Source organism: Lacerta agilis, chromosome 15, assembly GCF_009819535.1.
Source record: "Lacerta agilis isolate rLacAgi1 chromosome 15, rLacAgi1.pri, whole genome shotgun sequence".
NCBI classification, from domain to species: Eukaryota; Metazoa; Chordata; class Lepidosauria; order Squamata; family Lacertidae; genus Lacerta; species Lacerta agilis.
In genome coordinates, this window is record NC_046326.1 from 19,638,129 (window position 1) to 19,655,790 (window position 17,662).

The 17,662-nt window shown below is 47.7% G+C and overlaps 1 protein-coding gene across 3 annotated transcripts in view; it reads right to left on the bottom strand.

Annotated features, from left to right (window-relative positions):
• MCAM (melanoma cell adhesion molecule) overlaps nucleotides 1–6,829 on the bottom strand; it is a 52,795-nt gene extending 45,966 nt beyond the window's left edge. For 2 of the 3 annotated variants that reach the window (XM_033171552.1, XM_033171551.1), the window contains exon 1: nucleotides 6,614–6,826. In XM_033171552.1, the coding sequence (XP_033027443.1) occupies nucleotides 6,614–6,686 (73 nt within the window). In that variant the 5' untranslated portion in view covers nucleotides 6,687–6,826. Of the gene's footprint in view, nucleotides 1–6,613 lie in introns of all 3 variants that reach the window. The other variant, XM_033171553.1, reaches the window with a different exon arrangement.
• Nucleotides 6,830–17,662: the final 10,833 nt, after the last annotated feature.

The following is a 17,662-nucleotide window of genomic DNA, read 5'->3' on the forward strand; positions in this document are numbered from 1 at the left end:
GAGGGGCTGTGCGGAGTTACTATCATACCAGAGTCACGCCTCTCCCACCCCCAAACCTAAGCTGTTTAACATTCCTGGCCCTCGTTGTACATAGCAATCCTCCTCCAAGTTTTCGCCTTTTCTCTTCCTCACACACACTTTTAAAGCTTCACTTTGCCCATCCCCTCTGGAAGGCTGCATTTAAGGCAAGGGGGGCTGAGAATGTACCCTGCAGATCATCATACCCACCCACCCCCCAAAAAAGTCTTGGATTTCTCACTTTGTCACCAAAAACAAAGCTGTAGCCTACTCAGATTAGACCCACTGAAGTTAACAGGCGCGAATACCGTAGGTTCATTAATTTCAGTGGGTCTACTCTGAGTACAACTTAGCTGAATACAACCCAAAGGGTGGAAATTCAGCATAGCGTTTAACCTGCAGAAAGGCTCTCCCTTCTCCTCCCACCCCCACAGTGTTTTGAGGGTTCATCTGATCCTCCAGAGCAGATTTCGGGAAGGTGTGTGTGGGGGGGGGGTAGGAAGCAGGGAAGCCCCACTGGACTGGTGGGAATCCTTGCACTGGCTTCTGCTACCGGAACAGGGTAGTTGAATCGGGCCTTAAGTTTCTGGTCCTCGTGGTTTGTTTGCCAAGCTGAAGGACTTGTTCCAGTTGCAGAGGTCACACCAACACCACAAACGCTACTTGTTCCAGGCACCCACAGACAATTCTGCTGGGTCCTTTTTAGTGGCCACAAGGGGGCAAGTGCTAGCCAAGGTCCAGTCCGTACCTACGCAATTCCGAGGCATGGAAGTACACTCACTTAGGCTGTAGTTCATGTTACTTTTGCTCCCACGACAATCCTGTGAAGGAGGACAGTATTTTAAGTTCCCCTTCTCCAGAAACAAAGCACAGCAGATGTGGAATGTAGAGAAAAGTGCATAGCTCCGTGGTAGAGCACCTACTTTGCACGAGAAGCTCCCAGGTTCATTCTCTTGGAATGTCTGGAACTCTGGACAGCTGCTGCCAGCCAGTGTAAGCAATAATGTGCTACATGGGCCAAGGGTCTGACTCAGTACAAGGCAGCTTCCTGCGTCCCTGTGAGATCAGGCCCTCACATCCTAAGTGAGCTCTTTGTTCACTGATTCACACTGGCTCTGACTCAAAGAAACCAATTAAACAAGCTGTGTTAAGAGGATGATGAGCAATTATGACCTCATCCATCAGAAGAATTACAAGTTCAGTCATTAAGGTGTAAGGAAAGAAGCACACATAACTATAAATGGGAGGGGGGAGAGAGAGAGAGAGCAAGAACCTGATTGATTGTGAGCATCAAGCATAAGGGGGTTCATCATTCAGATCTTTTTTAAAATATATTTTTAATTTTTCAATTTTACACCTTAAAATAAACATTTTACATACTGTTAAATATCCAGTGACTTCCCTCCTTCTCTTTCCTTGGTTTATTAGTCTTTCATTCCTGCATATTTTGCTATAACCATATTGATCTGTTCTCCACTTTTACATCACTCAAACATTAATTACACTGTTGATGTTATCTTCACGCTGCCAGTGCATTCAGATCCTGTCTCCTTGGGATAGACATTCTCTCTGCCCCAGCAATGTCGCCTATTTTACAAGGTCAGAGGAGTGTAGAGATGAGAGTGTTGGGACTGGGAGCTGCCAGACCAGGGTCCCAAACCTCATGCTGCCTAGCCTACCTCTCAGGCTGTTGTAAGGATAACAATTGAGAGGTTGTGGAGGCAGTGGCGTATGGAGCCGCTTTGCCACCTGGAGCAGCAAACGCGGGGGCACCCCCCAGGGGCGGGGTGCCACTCTGTAGCGCAGTCTGTCCGGGCTGCCAGACCGTCTGCGGGCCAGACTGAGAAGGCGATTGGGCTGGATCCGGCCCCCAGGCCTTAGTTTGCCTACCCATGCTCTTTGGCCTCAGCACTGTCCTTGTTGAACTCAGCAGGGCGGAGAATAGGAATAAAAGTGGAATTACAATGGATGCACGGGTTGCGAACGTGATCCGTGCGGGAGGTGCGTTCGCAACCCGTGTCTGCGCATGCGCGGGTTGCAATTCACCGTTTCTGCGCATGCGCCAAAACCCGGAAGTAACCCATTCTGTTACCGGTACTTCCGGGTTTGGCGCGTTCGTATCCCGCAGTGAATGCAACCCGTAGCGGGCGCAACCCAAGGAATGACCGTACTTCTGCCAATCTCTGACTGTGGCTCCGCCTACTCTTGGCCGATCTGCCCTCCCAGTCCCAAGGGACAGCAGCCACTAGTTATTTAAAGCGATATCTAAAAGCTATGTTATAATGAATTATTACACCAGTTAGCCTCTCATGGACACCAGCAAACCAGTGGCCACTTGGTTAGCAGAGAGACTGCTCTCCTTAGTCCACAGGGACCAGGAAATTATTATTCCCCCCCCCCCTACATCCCAAGGATGTATCAAATGCATAGGAGAGCCCCAGGTGAGCAGCTTGCTCTGGGCTCCTAAAAATAAACCAATATTGTTATGATGTTAGGAATGTGCCCGGCCCTGCAGCTACGCACCGAAAGGCCGTCCTTCCCACAGCCATCACTGCAGCAGACTTCACAAAGAAAGACGGCAGCCGAGCCGCGGTGGGAAGTGCTGAGCAGGCCGTTCCCATTAGCCAGGGGGTGGGGAGTGGAATTCAGGCAGGAGTCCAAACGACAGAGCCTCTTTGCAGATATTTTATGGCTCAGCTTCTGGGATGAGGGATCGAGGAGATCTCACGAGCCGCATGGGACACCAACTGCAAATTCTTCCCAGTTGCTAATGTTACCCTTCCGCTTACTCTGAAGGTGCAGCACATACCCGCTTGTTTTATGCAAGGCTGGGTGGGGAAATAAATTTAAAATGCTGCGCATGACCCCACACAGCAAGGTCAGAATGCCATACGAGTGTAGGACGCTGCCTGATAATGAACCAGACTTTTTGGTTTATCTAGTTCAGTATTGTCTAAACTGACCAAAAGCAGCTCTGATGGGCACCATTATGTCCTGGAGGTCTTCCCTGGTGCCCAGAAAGCCCCTAAGCCTTCCCCACCCCAACACATGCAAACACTCACTGCCCCCTTGAAAGTGATGAGAGTGGCTACTTTTCTTCCCTTTAAAAGTACACAGAGGTGAAGGATAGGGGGCTGGGCGATATTCGCCCATAATCAGTTTGAATTCCATATTGTGATATTGGTTTCATAATTTTTAACCTGACAATACGTCGCAAATCATGATGTGTGTTAGGGATGGCAAAATATCATTCAAAACTGGTTCGAATTCCGTAACGTGATATTGGTTTCATTTTTTTTTTGTCCTGGCAATATATCACGAATCATAGTATGTTTGTGCTCACGCTATGCAAAAATCACCCAGTGGGAAAAACCGTGAAGCCAGCCAACGCCTTTACACAGCTCCACCTTTATTTCAGACATTGTGATATATCAGTATATCATGATGTTTAACTGGTGATATATCATGATGTTGAAAACCAGATATCGTCCAGCCCTATTCAGGTACCACACTACAGTGGTACCTCGGGTTATGTACCCGATCCATTCCAGGGTGGCGTTTGCACTACGAATAGTACGTAACCCAAGCGTCCATTTTGCGCATGCGCAAAATCGCACTTCTGCGCATGCGCGAACTGCGCAGAACGTTTCTGTGCATGCACAGACTGCACAGACATGTACAGAAGCGCCCGCGTGGCGAAATTCACTTCCGGGTTTGTGGGGTTCATAACCCAAAAAAACCGCAACCCGAAGCTGCCATAACCCAAGGTACCAATTATTTTAAATGCAGTTGGGGTGTGTGGCTTATCCAGAGCAAGACCTTTTTTGTGTTGGCACCTCTCTCTGCCCTACGTTCCATTTTTGCTACTAGCTTTGCTGTAACAAAGTCGCTGTAGGAACACAGCTTTGCTGTGTTATTTCAAAGGACTCCACAAGCCCTCTGAGCCGCTATACTGGGGGCCTGATAAACCCCCCCGCCTCCCAATTGCCACTGACTACGGTATATTTGTAAGCTTAAATTGCTACTTTACATAAATGCTAATGTGTTGACTACGCATCTCATTTCACTGTTGAGCACTGCCCTGGAGCGTTTGGGCAGAAAAGGCAGGTTATAAATATTTTAATGAGCAAGTAATAAATAAACCAATACAAAAGCAGGAGAAAACTATATTCCCTTATCTGAAGAAGTTTGCTCATCCTTTTACTAAAAACACATGCAGCAAGAAGAAAGCTTTGCAAACAAACAACTGGAGGCTGTTTGTACAAACGAAAGGAAATTGTACTACAATTCGTCAGCTTTTGGTCACATGTAGAGTCCAAATTTTGAGATCCCCATTTTTGGAGGGCACGGGAGAACCATACTGAGCAGCATCTTAGGAATGCTGGCGTTTGGGGGTGCATGTCTACAGGTTTTCTATGACGCACCAACAGGAAAACTGGTGCCACAGCAGCAGCCTTAAAACTTACACCCTGGATGATGCCGCCGTCAAAATCTCAGACAAACAGGCTCCGATGATGCATTCTGTTCCAGACAGAAGCTGAGCTCAGAGCATGTGCCCAGAATCCCTCCGTGCCCTCGTTTCGGTGGGTGGGGGTGGGGAAGAGGCAATGCTGTTCCACCTGTCATCTCAACAGGGCTTTGGCTTCACTCACTCCTCAAAATCTATAAATGCTTCCTCTGTCCCTGTCCGAATCCCAGTGAACACACACATTTTCCTAAACTTGTGGGGGAGACATGGGAACCTTTTCAACAGATGGCCAACAGGAACTTTTGAGGAAGGGACTCTGCTCATGGGCAGAGCAACAGCTTTGGATGCAGAAGGTCCCAGGTTCAATCCCCAACAGCATCTATCGCCAAGCAGGTCCTTGCCTGAAACCCTGGAGAGCTGCTGCCAGCCCATGTAGGCAGCACTGAATTAGATGTCCCATTGACCTGACCTGGTATAAGAGATAGCTTCCTACCATCCTACCTCTGGCTTCAACCTTCCTCTCTAGGCATCTTAGAACAAGTCTTGCAGAATCAAGGGATGGGATTTCCACCCCCACCCCAAATCTCTGCTTCACCCAGATCCTTTCCCCATACTATCTTGGGGGGGGGGGGGAAGCATGCAGCCAAATTCACAATAAACAATCCCACTGAAAACAAAAGCATGAGCTGGGGTGCTTAACCTGATTAAGACAGCTCAACCCCATAGGAAGGTGGGGGCAAGGAGAGTGCTTTATTTCAGAACAATAGCGTCTGCCAGATAATAACTGTGGCCATAGTAAGACTCAGCACCCCGCTTACAGTATGTTCAAAGCGATTCACGTACAATTATCAGTCTTCATAATCTACAACTCTCGATTATAAACGCTTCGCGCTGCGCACAGCATAGGAGGTGCACAGATCCTGCCCGGAGGTACTCAAAACGTATACAAATGTGTACTATAAGTACAGGAACTGGGGCTGATGAACACCCCCTTCCACCAACCAGCCTCTCACGTCTGTAATAAAACTCTCCCCCCGCCCCCCAATCTCAGCACTTGGGGGTGGGCAGATTATCATTTGGGAAATCCCCGTCCTAAACCCTTTACAGTACAAAGGACAGGCTGTTTCCCTCCTGGGACTTCTCTTTACCCCACGAGGCTCAGAGGCACTTGCAGAACGTGGAAGGTTTAGACACCCGAAAATTCCGCAGTAAATCAAAGATGGGGGGGGGGAGGAACGGGTTTGCATTTTGCAAAGGGGGAGAACATGTTGGAGGGGTTTCTAGACAGCGGCTTTGATTTTCAAACGGGGGTCTCAGATATCGTTGGCAACAGGTTTTCCTTTCTTTTCTTTTTTTTAGCTTATTTTCCACATAAAAGGTAGGTCTGTGATTTTTTTGGGTGGGGGAGCTGGTATTTTTTATGCCAACGATGTCGTGTGGACTCTGCGGGGGGGGGGATACCTTCATGCATCAGGACCCCCAATCCCACAGCAAAATATTTTTTAGCAAAAAATATGGGGGGAGGGGGATCCAACCAAAATCCCCCCCCCACCTGGTGGGCCGGTTTGCACACAAGCGCAACGCAACACGCCCCCTTTTCTCCCACCAGTTGCAAATCACTTACAGTAGCGGTTACACCGTGGAGGAGAGGCAGTGAGAAAAGGTGGGTGTGTTTTTGCAAAACCCATTCTGCAAACTGTGTGTGTGTGTGTGTGTGTGTGTGTGTGTCTCCTTCCCCACCTGTGTGCGTTTATTTATATTTATATGGATCCAGCTCTAGGCACCTCGAAATATGCATCTCCTCGTGGCTTGGAAATACATTTGAGGGGTGTGTGGAAGCAACCCCCGGGGGAAAACATTCACACCTTCGGTTCTAACACCATAAGAAGAAAAAACTAATCGTAGCAACCCAGGGAATCCTTGCAGAATTGGAATCGGGGGTGGGGTGGGGGGTCGGCAAGAGTTAACAAGACAAAGCACGTTTTCCCCGCGCCTTCTTGATTTGCAAACGGAGGGGAGCAGCGCCGCGGTGCCCAAGGCTTACCTGGGACTGCGCTGCCCCTGCATGCTGCAATGCAAGTTGCCGGCGCTCAGCCCCCCTCTCCCCCTTTGTTGCCCGCCACTCACCTCTGCTGCAGCAGCAGCCGGCCAGGAGCAGGAGGCAGGCGCGGGCGAAGCTTGCAAGCCGGCAGCGACTCATTGTTCCCGGTGCCAAAGAGCCGAGAGTCCAAATGCATCGGAGGGGCTTGGAGGAGAAGCCCAGAAAGCTGACGTCAGGTGCGAGGGGGAGGGAGCTGCATGCACGAGGGGAGGGGGCTGCACTGCTCCGAGGGGGGGGGGTTCACCCCCACCCACACCCAAGAGCACCGGGAGCCCAGCCCTCCTCCTCGCACGCTTTCTCCAGAAGGCTCGCCTGCAACAGCAGAGAGTCGCCGCGCTTAGCCGGAGCGCCAGGGGGCGAGGCGAAAGCTTACCTTAGACCCCCTTCCCCGCTTAGTTAGAGCCCTGTTCTTAATGCGCCGCGCCTTTTGCAGACTTCATTGCAAAAAAAAAACCTGGAGAGGAGTCGACCGTTTTCAGCCCGCGGCTAAGTAAGGAAGGCTTAGCGGCTTAGCCCGTCGCAGCAAAAACAGACGAAGGGGCTTCTTCCTTCCAGACCCAGGTTTAATCCTGTACACACGTTACTCAGGTCAAAAAACTGGTCGTGGGCAACAGGTTCTTACTGTATATTGCTCGGGTTCTCTGCCTCCGCCTGCTCAGAAAGGGTCGGTCAGGATCAAGGCGGAGTGGGTGAGGAGAAACGGGTTGGCATTTGACGAAGCAGCAAAAGGCTTGCATCTATTTCCACCTGCCGGGGATGATGTTGTCTTACGTGCTATTTTTTATATATATTCATTCATTTCCCTCCCTGTTGGTTGGGTCTTATTGTCTTTTGCCATGCTGTTTTGCTTATAGCAAAATAAATTATGCTGTATATTCTAAGCTGCCTTGAGGCTCCGTTTGCAACATAGTGGGATTAAAAAACAAAAACAAACAATAACTCAGTAAATAAAGATGGATGGTTGTGTTACTGACCGGTGCACTGGGACAGGGACTTTGCTAGGCTCTTTCCCCAGGGAGCTGGAAACCAGAGAATTGCTTCTAAGTGACAGGACAACCCAGAGGACTGTTAGCTGAGCATTCATCCTGATTTATTTGCAAGGACATTAAGACAACGTTGGCTATTTGATGAACACCCTGATTTGTGTGGAGTTTAGGCAATGTTATGTGAAGGCAAGTGTTATCCCACACTTTCCAGTGCGTATTCCGGTCATTTTCCTTAGTGCAAAAAGTCATATTTTGGGAAAGCAGGCTTGCTGCACAACACCACCCAGCCAATTAGTACAGGCAATTCCCAATTTACATGGGAGTTACGTTCTAAGGTACTAGGTGTTTAAGTGAAATGGGGGTATATTTGAAACATCATTGAAAAAACTTGCAGACACCCTGTTCCATCCGTTTTTGTCACGTTTTCGGGTCACATCCAGGTTCAACATGATGCGCCCTTGTAGGGTCACATGTGCCTTTAATGCACGTAAATGGGGAGTTGCCTGTAACTTGAATTTGCTGGGATATGACTGAATCCCACTCAGAAATAACAACAGGCTGAAATTGCCCAAGATATACCCAGAAGTAAGGTCCTGGCCACAGCTCATGGTTAATGGAGAGAGAGAGAGAGAAAGCTTAACTATTCAAACAATGCATTAAATCAAATCTTAACTCGGCACAATAACAAAAAGGACAAAGGAGGGGGAACGCTCCTCCCCCAGGGTCTCAGTAAACCAAGGTTTGGCTTTCCATGTTGTGCAAACCAAGCTGATATGAACCGGTTAATGCAGTTGAAGATCAAAGCTTTGGCAAGCTCCAGTATCCTGAGCCACCTAATCCATTTCTCATATTTGTTTGTTGTTTTCAAATTGTAATTACACAATTGCAATTCCACCCCCTCCAAATATAAGCAGCAAGAACTAAAAGGGGCAGAAAACACAACCTCTTAAGAGGTACGTAAAGGACAGCCAAACACAATCTCACTGTGGCTGAGTTAAGAAGTGGAGCTTCCTTTATTTACAGAAAAGAGGGATCGATCACAGCACACCTGGTATGACCAGCCAATCACAGCACATTCTCTACCCCAGGTTCAAATCCTTGCTGCTCCGCTTCTTCCAGTTAGTCCGTCCAGGCATGGGACCTTTCTTAGCCCAAGGGCCACATTCCCATGATGTGGGCAACCTTCTGGGGGCCTCATTCGAGTGCTGGGCAGGGCCAGAGGCATATACATGGGAGGATCAATGGATAGGAGTGACTCTCAGCCTCTGTACACTTGGCTACATTTCAGCCACGCAAGAGCCAGAGGTTTCTGTGCCTGCAGCTGCTGCCCACCCCCACCCCAACACCTCTCCATCATCCAAGTCATTGAGAGGCATTCTCATAATTGAAGGCCAACGCAGTCAAAAGAGGGTACAGAGCAGGGTGTGTAAGTCTTAAGCATGTGGTCGCTGGTTCTGAGCTTCCCCACCCTGCAGTCAGTCCATTAACCACTCTGGAAAGGGTGTGTGTGGCTGTTGCCTTGGTAAGCGCTTCGTTCTGCAACAAAGCTTTCTGATTTACATTCCAGAGGAGCTGTGCAAGTGCAGAAATCCAAAGATTTTTTTAAATTATTATTTTAAATGATTTTTAATTAAAGATTTTCGTTTACCAAAGCACATGCATTGTCTCATGAAGGGCTGGCCGGTGTGACCTATCACCCGGCAAACTGCCAAATTGCTGCAGGGAACTCTGGATCGCATGAGAGACCGAGCTGACCCTTTGCCCTCGTTTACTGTCCAGCCTGCCTTGCAGATATTGCAATTCCCCTCCCCCACCGTTTGTGTATGTCGTTTAGAATTCAGGTATTACACTCAGACGGCGTGTGCATGACATTCAAGGCACACGGGCATCTTGTTTTTTCCTACCCAGTCCACACACAATCTGGACCTGCTTCCTTTTTTTGTTAAATGCCCCCCCCAGCACTTTTTCACAAGCTAGTTTCATTGCCAAAATATAAAGCTCAAATCAAATTGATTCTGCATTAGCCCACGGTGTGTCCATTTGCAAAAGGATGGGGGCAGTTCCAGCAATGGGTGGGGGGGGGGGGGTTGTAGCCACACCTGCCTAATGATTTTCTGGAGAGGGGAGCCATATATCAGGAAAGCAATTACCACTTCCTTCCTTATTCACTGGTGCATGTGCAGGGAGGAAAAGGCATGGGTAACCCAATCAAAGGGAGGGTTTTCGAGACAGATGTATTCCAACAAAAAAGGGGTGCTGGTACTGTGTACCCTAAAATCACTGATTAACAGGAAGACGTGTAAATACCCTGCAGGCAAATGGAGATGGATGCAGGAATGAATGTTCATTGTCATCCAAATGCGACGTAAACAGATCCGAACAAATGCTCAGTCAAAAACCGGACGTAGTCTAACCTCACTGTAAGCTTTCTGCAAGCAAATCAGGACGAACAAACAGATTGCCCAGAAAAGCCCAGTATTAGCCTCAGCCCCCATGCTTTATCTGCAAAAGAAGATAAAGGCATAGCGACTTGCCAAAAGGCTCCTAAAACCATTTCAGACACATTTATATAAAGGTGTGGAGTGGAGACTTAGCTGGATCATGCAACCCTAACCTACACATGTTCGTAAGAAGGTTTAGAAAGAGCCCCTGTGCATACGATTCTGTACACCTTTAAGAACACAGGACTTGAGGTTGGCAGGAAAAGAGGGTGGACACCAATCTTTGGGTTTGTTTGGTTTTTTAAAAGGCCACAAATTGGTTGGTTGGTTGATTGATTGCATTTATATGCCACTTTTATCCTCTCCAGAGAGCTCAAAATGTCCTACACAGTTCTCTAACCTCCTCATACAATCCTGACAACAACCCTGTGAGGTACGTTAGGCAGAGAGGTGGTGACTGGCCCAAGCTCTTTTAATGACCAATGGGGTCAGTACCCATGGAGTGTGATGGGGAGGCCAGGCTGCGTCCCTCTGGTGATGCCATGCTCAAGATGGAGACTACAAGTTTCCCACAGACCTTCCCCAAGTCTCACCTGACCATGGTTAATGGTAGAAGAGAAGTTCAAGGCAAAGGCCAGGCTACCTGGTTGACACTTTTTAGCCACAGTGCAGCTTTAGCTCTCTCGAAAGCTTTGCCTGATCTGGAAGTCTTGCAGCAACCAGCCCTCTTGCCGCAGCCGTCCTGCTGGTGCACCAGGCAATGCCTACGAGACGCCATCTTGTTTCTTCTCCAGCATCATAAAAAAAGCCCTTGTAACTCTAACCCCAGAGGAACTGCGGGGCAGGGTTTCGGAACATTCAATTTGTTTCGTTGCTTAAGCTCCGCCGTTGCTTTCTAATGCCCATTTAGCTGAGACAGCTTGGCGTTACAAATGCACACAGAGTATTTTTGTGCGCGTGCTAAGTGTCCCTGATGTCTTCCTTCTCCATTTCAGTTTCAAAATCAGAGTGGTGGTTTTTTGTTTTTTTGTTTTTACAAAAGGACCTTCCTTGCACCAAGGCAAGGGGACCTTCTCTGTTTAGCGAGAAAACACTTTTTAACCCACAAATATTACTAAGCTGTTATCTCACGCTGGCCTGTTTACACAAGTCGCCTAAGCTGACATAAACACCCATTTAACAGGCTTCAGCTTCCAATTTGTTTACACAAATGAAGAGGAAAAGCAGCCGAGGGGAAAGCAGGCAAGAACAGACATGTAGGGGCAGCAAAGCGTTATGCAATTGGGGGCTGCCACACTTGTCACCCCAATTCATCGCAGAGGATTAATAAATTACAGGAGCCTGTCTGGATCAGACCCAAGGTGCCTCTTGCCAGTACAGAATCCTGCTCCTTACTGAAGCCAACCGGATATCATTGTCATTTATTTATTTATTTCACTTTATATTCCCACCATTTTCTCCAATGGAGCTCCAGGTGTTTTCCTCACAACAACCCTGTGAGGTAGGTTAGACAGAGAGACTGCGACTGGTCCAAGGTCACCCAGTGAGCTTCATGGATGAGCAGGGGTTTTAACTCTGGTTTCCTAAGTCCTAGTCCAACACTCTGAATGGTGTTACGGGTTGCGGCGCTCATCTCGCTTTCAGACTGAGGAAGCTGGCCTTTGTCCACAGACAGCTTTCCGGGTCATGTGCCCAGCACGACTAAACCGCTTCTGGCACAGCAGAGCACCGTAACAGAAACCAGAGCACACGGAAACACCGTTTTACCTTCCTGCCACAGCGGTACCTATTTATCTACTTGCACCGGTGTGCTTTTGAACTGCTAGGTTGGCAGGAGCTGGGACAGAGCAACGGGAGCTCACCACCGTCGCGGGGATTCAAACCGCCCACCTTCCAATCAGCAAGCCCAAGAGGCTCAGTGGTTTAGACCACAGCGCCACCCGTGTCTCCGTGGGTTCTATTATTATTATTATGAGAGAGGGAGAAAGCTTCTCCCTATCCACTTTCCTCACACCATGCATAATATTACAAGCCCCTTTCAGGTCCTTTAGGTTTCTCCCCCTCCCCACCAAAGGAAACAGTTCCCAAAGTTGTAGCCTTTCCTCAAAGGGGTGTGTGAGAGAGTTTTCCAGCCCAGTGATTATTTTGCTTGTCCTTTTCTGCATCTTCTCCCAGCAGTATAACTTCTCTCTTGAGATTGGGCCTTGATGACCAGAACTAGGCTCAGTATCTCAAGGGTGGCCTCACCATTGATTTCTATAATTGCACCACAATACTGGCCATTCCATTTTCGACCCCTCTCCTAATAATCCCTAGTGTGGAATTCACATTTTTCACAGCAGCTGTTACGTGCAGGGTCAACATCTTTATCAGACTATTCACCACGATCCCAAAATGTACAAACAAACCCCTACATTATTTCTTGTCAGGGGATGAATGCAAGAAACAGGGGCCCTGAATAATTAGGGACTCTTGGCGTACCTCCACCCCCCCCCAGTAAGTGATCCTTGGAAAAAGTGACATTACTCAAAACACTCAGGTGATTAGACTTTGCGAATTCAGTGCAAATATCAAGGCCTGGGAGAGCTAACTTCAGATAGTAATCTAAAAGGCTACAGCTAAGTTATCCAGAGATTCCTTCCTTGGGTAAACAAAGACCATTGGTTCAGTCTGACACCTTCAGGTATTGTTGTTTGTGTAGGAAACCTTTATGTGGCACACTGATCTTCAGCTGTTGGGTCAGCAAGGTTGCGGTCTGATCTGAGGTGGGTTGAAACAGCAATACCCACCACCATACAAATATATGGTGAAAAGGGGTCCCCAAATGCATGTTTGCATTAAAGGTGGGTCCCAGGTTTGGAAAAGCCAAAGATTGCTTATGTAGCACAACACCACTCAAGGGATCAAATCAATCCAGAATCACTTGAGTGTCAGCTTCAGCGCTCGGCTTGTAACCTCACATTGCCCAGAACAACGTGAAAAGCTACAAAACCAGAGTTGTGTTTACTTTATCCTACTTAAACAACAACAATACCCATTCAATTAAATTCTGCACCAAAAAGACTTCTGCTAGCTGGGTATGCAATGCAAAGCTCATTATATTGCTATACACCTGTTCGTATTTGATTATTTTTCTTTTATGCTGCTTTTTCAGCTGTGCAGTATACCTCTGTCGGACCTCTGTGACACTTGTTCAGACTTATTGTGGCTCCTGGGATCCATAAGCTCAGGAAGGAACTTGCTATAAAGAAGAAGAAGAAGCTGAACGGGGCACCAGATATTTAACTCTACATTCACTTGGTTCAGTTGCAAAATGTGCAGAAAACATGGGCATGGTTATGACTGCCCGAGGACTCAGCTACACGAGCAATGGATAAAGGCAACAAATAAATGAACAAGCAAATTAATAGCTCTGCGAACGTCAAGGCTTTGCCCTTCGTTGCGGCTTCTGATCTTGGGGCAGAGAAGCTTGAGAGCAAAAATGCCACCTTGACAAGGGTCCTCTTGTGTTTCTCTCTCTTTCCCCCTGACACACAGATTCCAGATTGGAAACGGGTGGGCACAATAGCTCTGCAGGGTGGAAGGGGAGAGAAAGTTTGCGTTGCGCCTTCCTGTCCTTCCAGTGTGAAATGAGGCATAGCACAAAAGTGGCAGCCTCGGCCCTCCCTCCCCAAACTCCTTAGCCAGCCTGCGCAGCTGTCGGGTCATGCCTAGTGTGGCGGCTGTGGGAAAGCCGTTATCTGTCCCGTAAGGCAGAGGGGGAGGCCAGAAACCATGCAGCGGCGGGAGCCTCTTGCGTGCGCCGAGAGGCTCAGACAAGGCTTCCACTGTCCAGGAGGAGCCCCTCAGAGCACGCCTCTTTAGCAAGCCCTTCAAAGTAGGCGTGGGCAGGACTGGCCTGTTTCCACCGAGCCCAGAGTGGTCCATACAAACCTCTCATGGCCATTTGCATGCCGACTATCACAGCATCGGCCGGGAAAGGAGGCAGCCCTCAAGCTCAAGAAGGGCTGCCGCAGAGACCCGCAGAGAGGCTCTCCCAGTGGCCTGCTGAATCTCTGCCCCTTCCATAGGCAGCCGCCACTTCTCTCCCCGTCACAGCCGGTGGCCGCTAAATGTGCCCCTGCCTGTCTTTCCTTGTCGTTGCCCATCTCCCATAGAGATGCCCACCATCCTATATGGCTTTAAAAGAGCACTGGACAAATTCACAGAGGCCTGCTGATGGCTGTGCCCTGCCTCCCGCAGAAGCAATGCTTCTGAACAACAGTTGCTGCGATTCACAGGAAGGGAAGAGGACTCTTGTGCTCAGGTCCTGCTTGCCGGTTTCTCACAGGCATCAGGTTGGACAGTGTGAGAAGAGGATGCCGGACTAGATAGGCTATTGCAGGCATAAGCAAACTCCGGCCCTCCAGATGTTTGGGACTACAATTCCCATCATCCCTAGCCAACAGGACCAGTGGTCAGGGGTGATGGGAATTGTAGTCTGAAGGGCCTGAGTTTGCCTATGCCTGGGCTATTGGCCTGACCCATCAGGGTCTTTTTAAGTTCTTATGGAAAGCTTTCCCAGCTAGATGAATATGGCTGCAAACACATTACTATTTGTTCCGACTCCAGTGTGCTCCTACTGCTGGCGTTTGAAGCCAAGTTATCTTGACGTTCGCCTATCTGGTTCAGCATCCTGTTCTCACAGTGGCCAGCCAGATACCTGTAAGAAGCCTGCAAGATGGACATGGAAGCAGCACTTAGGATCCCCAGTAACTGGAACTCAGAGGCACAATGCCTTTGACAGTGAAATTAACACACAGCCATTATCGATAGTAGCTGCTGGCAGCCTTCTCCTCCACGAATTTGCCCAATCCTCTTTTAGAGTTGGTGGCTATGATTGCCTCCTTTGGGAGCGAGTTCTGTAGTTTTAACAATGCACTGCACGAATACTTTCTCTCATCTGTTCTGAGTTTCCCAGCATTCAGCTTCATTGGCGTTCTAGTATTCTAGTTCTCCCTCTAGAGAGGGTGGAAAGCTTTCTCTGTCCGTGTCTTCTCCATGCTATGGATAATTGTATACACTTCTGTCATGTCCCTCTTACTTACCTTTTCTGTAAATCAAAAAGTCCCAAACGCTGCAATCTTTCCTCAAAGTGAAATTGCTCAAAAAGTCCCCCCAACTGCCAGGTCCCTTAATCCCTGGGAGGATTGTGCTATACTTCCATATCTCATTGTGTCTTCTGTTCACTTCCCCCAACAATTAAGCCACAGTCTGATTCCTTCGTCTTTTGTTTCTGTAGTGATGTACAGCTCTTTTGTCTTGGGCACAGATGGGGAAAAGGAAGAGAAGAGACTGGAGGTTGGGGGGGGGGAGAGATAAACGGCTTGGCCATGGAAATGGAGGCAGTGAGAGAAGCCCAGAAGTTGCCAGAATCAGATTCTTGATTCATCTCTTTCCCAGGGTTCATGTATGAAATAAAAACCTTGTAGCATCATACTTGTCCTCTGTAGTAAAGAGATGGCCCTCTACATATGCTTAGGGCCAGTCTTGTCTTGACTGTGAGATTTAAATTGGCTGATAAATCATTCAAACCCTTGGTTAGTTCATTGATGGAAACCATTTTAAGCTGGGAAAGCAAATCATAAAAAGAGCTGTAGTAGACAACTACCGGCAAGTTTAAAAAGGAAAAAAAAAAAAGGCTGTTTTTGTTTCAAAGTGGTCCTTCAATTGGGAATGAGAACAGAAAACAATAAACCCTAGAGGCCTCTCTGAACAATGAGTGGTAGCTTTTGTTTATTAACTTGTAAGTTAATTTTGACATTGTGCCCTTTTATCTACATTTTGATAGATCAGCCTGTTAGAGTGCAGACAATGAATCAAGTAAACATTATTTCTTTGTTTGACAGTTCTTGTCTTTTATTACAATGTTTTCTGTTCTGGAGATGCAAGAGGAGATGGCTTTGCCAGTCCAAAAGGTCCACTGAGTTAGGCCTCATTAAACAATAGGTTTGCTTTGTCCCACCCGTTCCAAGCCAGCACCCAAATACCTGAGCTATAAGAGCAGATAAGCACCTCCTGGAAGGTCGTCTGCCTGGTGCTCCTGGAGAAATGCAAAGTGTACGTGCACCTTACAATGAAACTGCGGCTTCACATTAAACATGCAAAGGTCAGTTTAGTCACCCGCACCCCTTCCCTTCCCTTGCCCTGCCCTGGGACACAGTTTCAGTGGAGCCTGCCTTTCACTGGAATCCCTCTCCCTTGCCCTTCTATAGATAACATATTCTGACCCACCATCATCATTTCAGCCTTCCTTCCTGCTCCTTTCAGATTGGAATGGGTTTGGATGAATCATCAGAAATGATTAATTCCCCTTCCGAATGAGATTAGTTGCTTAAAATGGCATCATTGGGCTGAGATAAGATTGCGGGCACCAAAATGTTCCTTTCGCAACGAGGGAGACTGACTGGTGCAGCAGCTGGAAAGCAGAATACAGGCCAGTAGCAAGTGGATTCTGCCCCCAAACAAGGAGGAATAGGATCTTTACCATCTGAAACTTAAGAGAGAATTAATTGGCTTCCAGCTGACCTGCTTATTGAGCATTTATTTGTGTGATTTGGGCTGTGCAAAACACATTTGAAACACAATTGAATGCCCACCAAGCATTCTGGGCACTGCAGTTTATGCCTTACAGAACTACAATTCCCAACAACCAACTACAGTTCCCAGAGCTCTTTGAGGGAAAGAATGTGCTTTGAGTGTGATGTAAAGATTTAGTGTGTTTATACTGCCTTGCTTGCACAGAGTGTGCAGCAAGTTATTTGATGGCCACTATTTATAGAGCATTCTCATTTGTCTGGTGGGATTCTACAACGTTGTGTTGAAAAAATTGCAATTCTATGCTTTCTCATCACTTTACTTGCCACAAAAAGTTATGACTTGTTTTTCAAGTAGGCTGGTTGTGCGAGAACACATGCAATTTTTACCGCTCGCAAAATAACAGCAATATGGAATAGCTGCTGAAAAGCAATAAAAGGATAACAGTTGCAATCTTTTTTTTTTTTAATGTAAAGTGCTCTTCTGGCCATGCAGCAGTTTTAGATCCCTTTGCCAAAGACTGGAAAATGAACGTATGAATGAATGGACGCAGTAAAGTATTGACACTTACTACACAAATGCCTCCCTCTGGAACAGCTACAGGTCTATCAGGCCAGGATTCAAAGTGATTTCCAACCTTTAAAATTATCTTTCTTTGAGCAAGTGTTCTGTGTTGCTCAAATGTTGGTTTGTTTACATCTTTCGGATGCAATGCGGTTCTTGTGGTCTTTGTGCAAGGCAAGTGAAGAGCTCTTGCTGTATGGACTCTTGCATCAGGAAAGTGTGTGTGAGTTGTGATGTTACACAAGCACAGCCAAGCACGAATCCATGTGGTGCACCAACAGGATTGCACAACTGCACAGTGTGTTTTGCCTCAGTCAGATGCGGCAGGAGAGGGGGGATCTGGTGACTGGGGACACAGTCAATTCTATGCATAAACTTTTCCATAACAGTATTGCATAAACTTTTCCATATCTTCAGGACCCTTTACAAACACAAACATCTTCTTGGAAACACTTGTCAAGGCAAAAGAGGGAGCGGCCTCCATTTGGACTCTCTCTGTTGCCTTTAT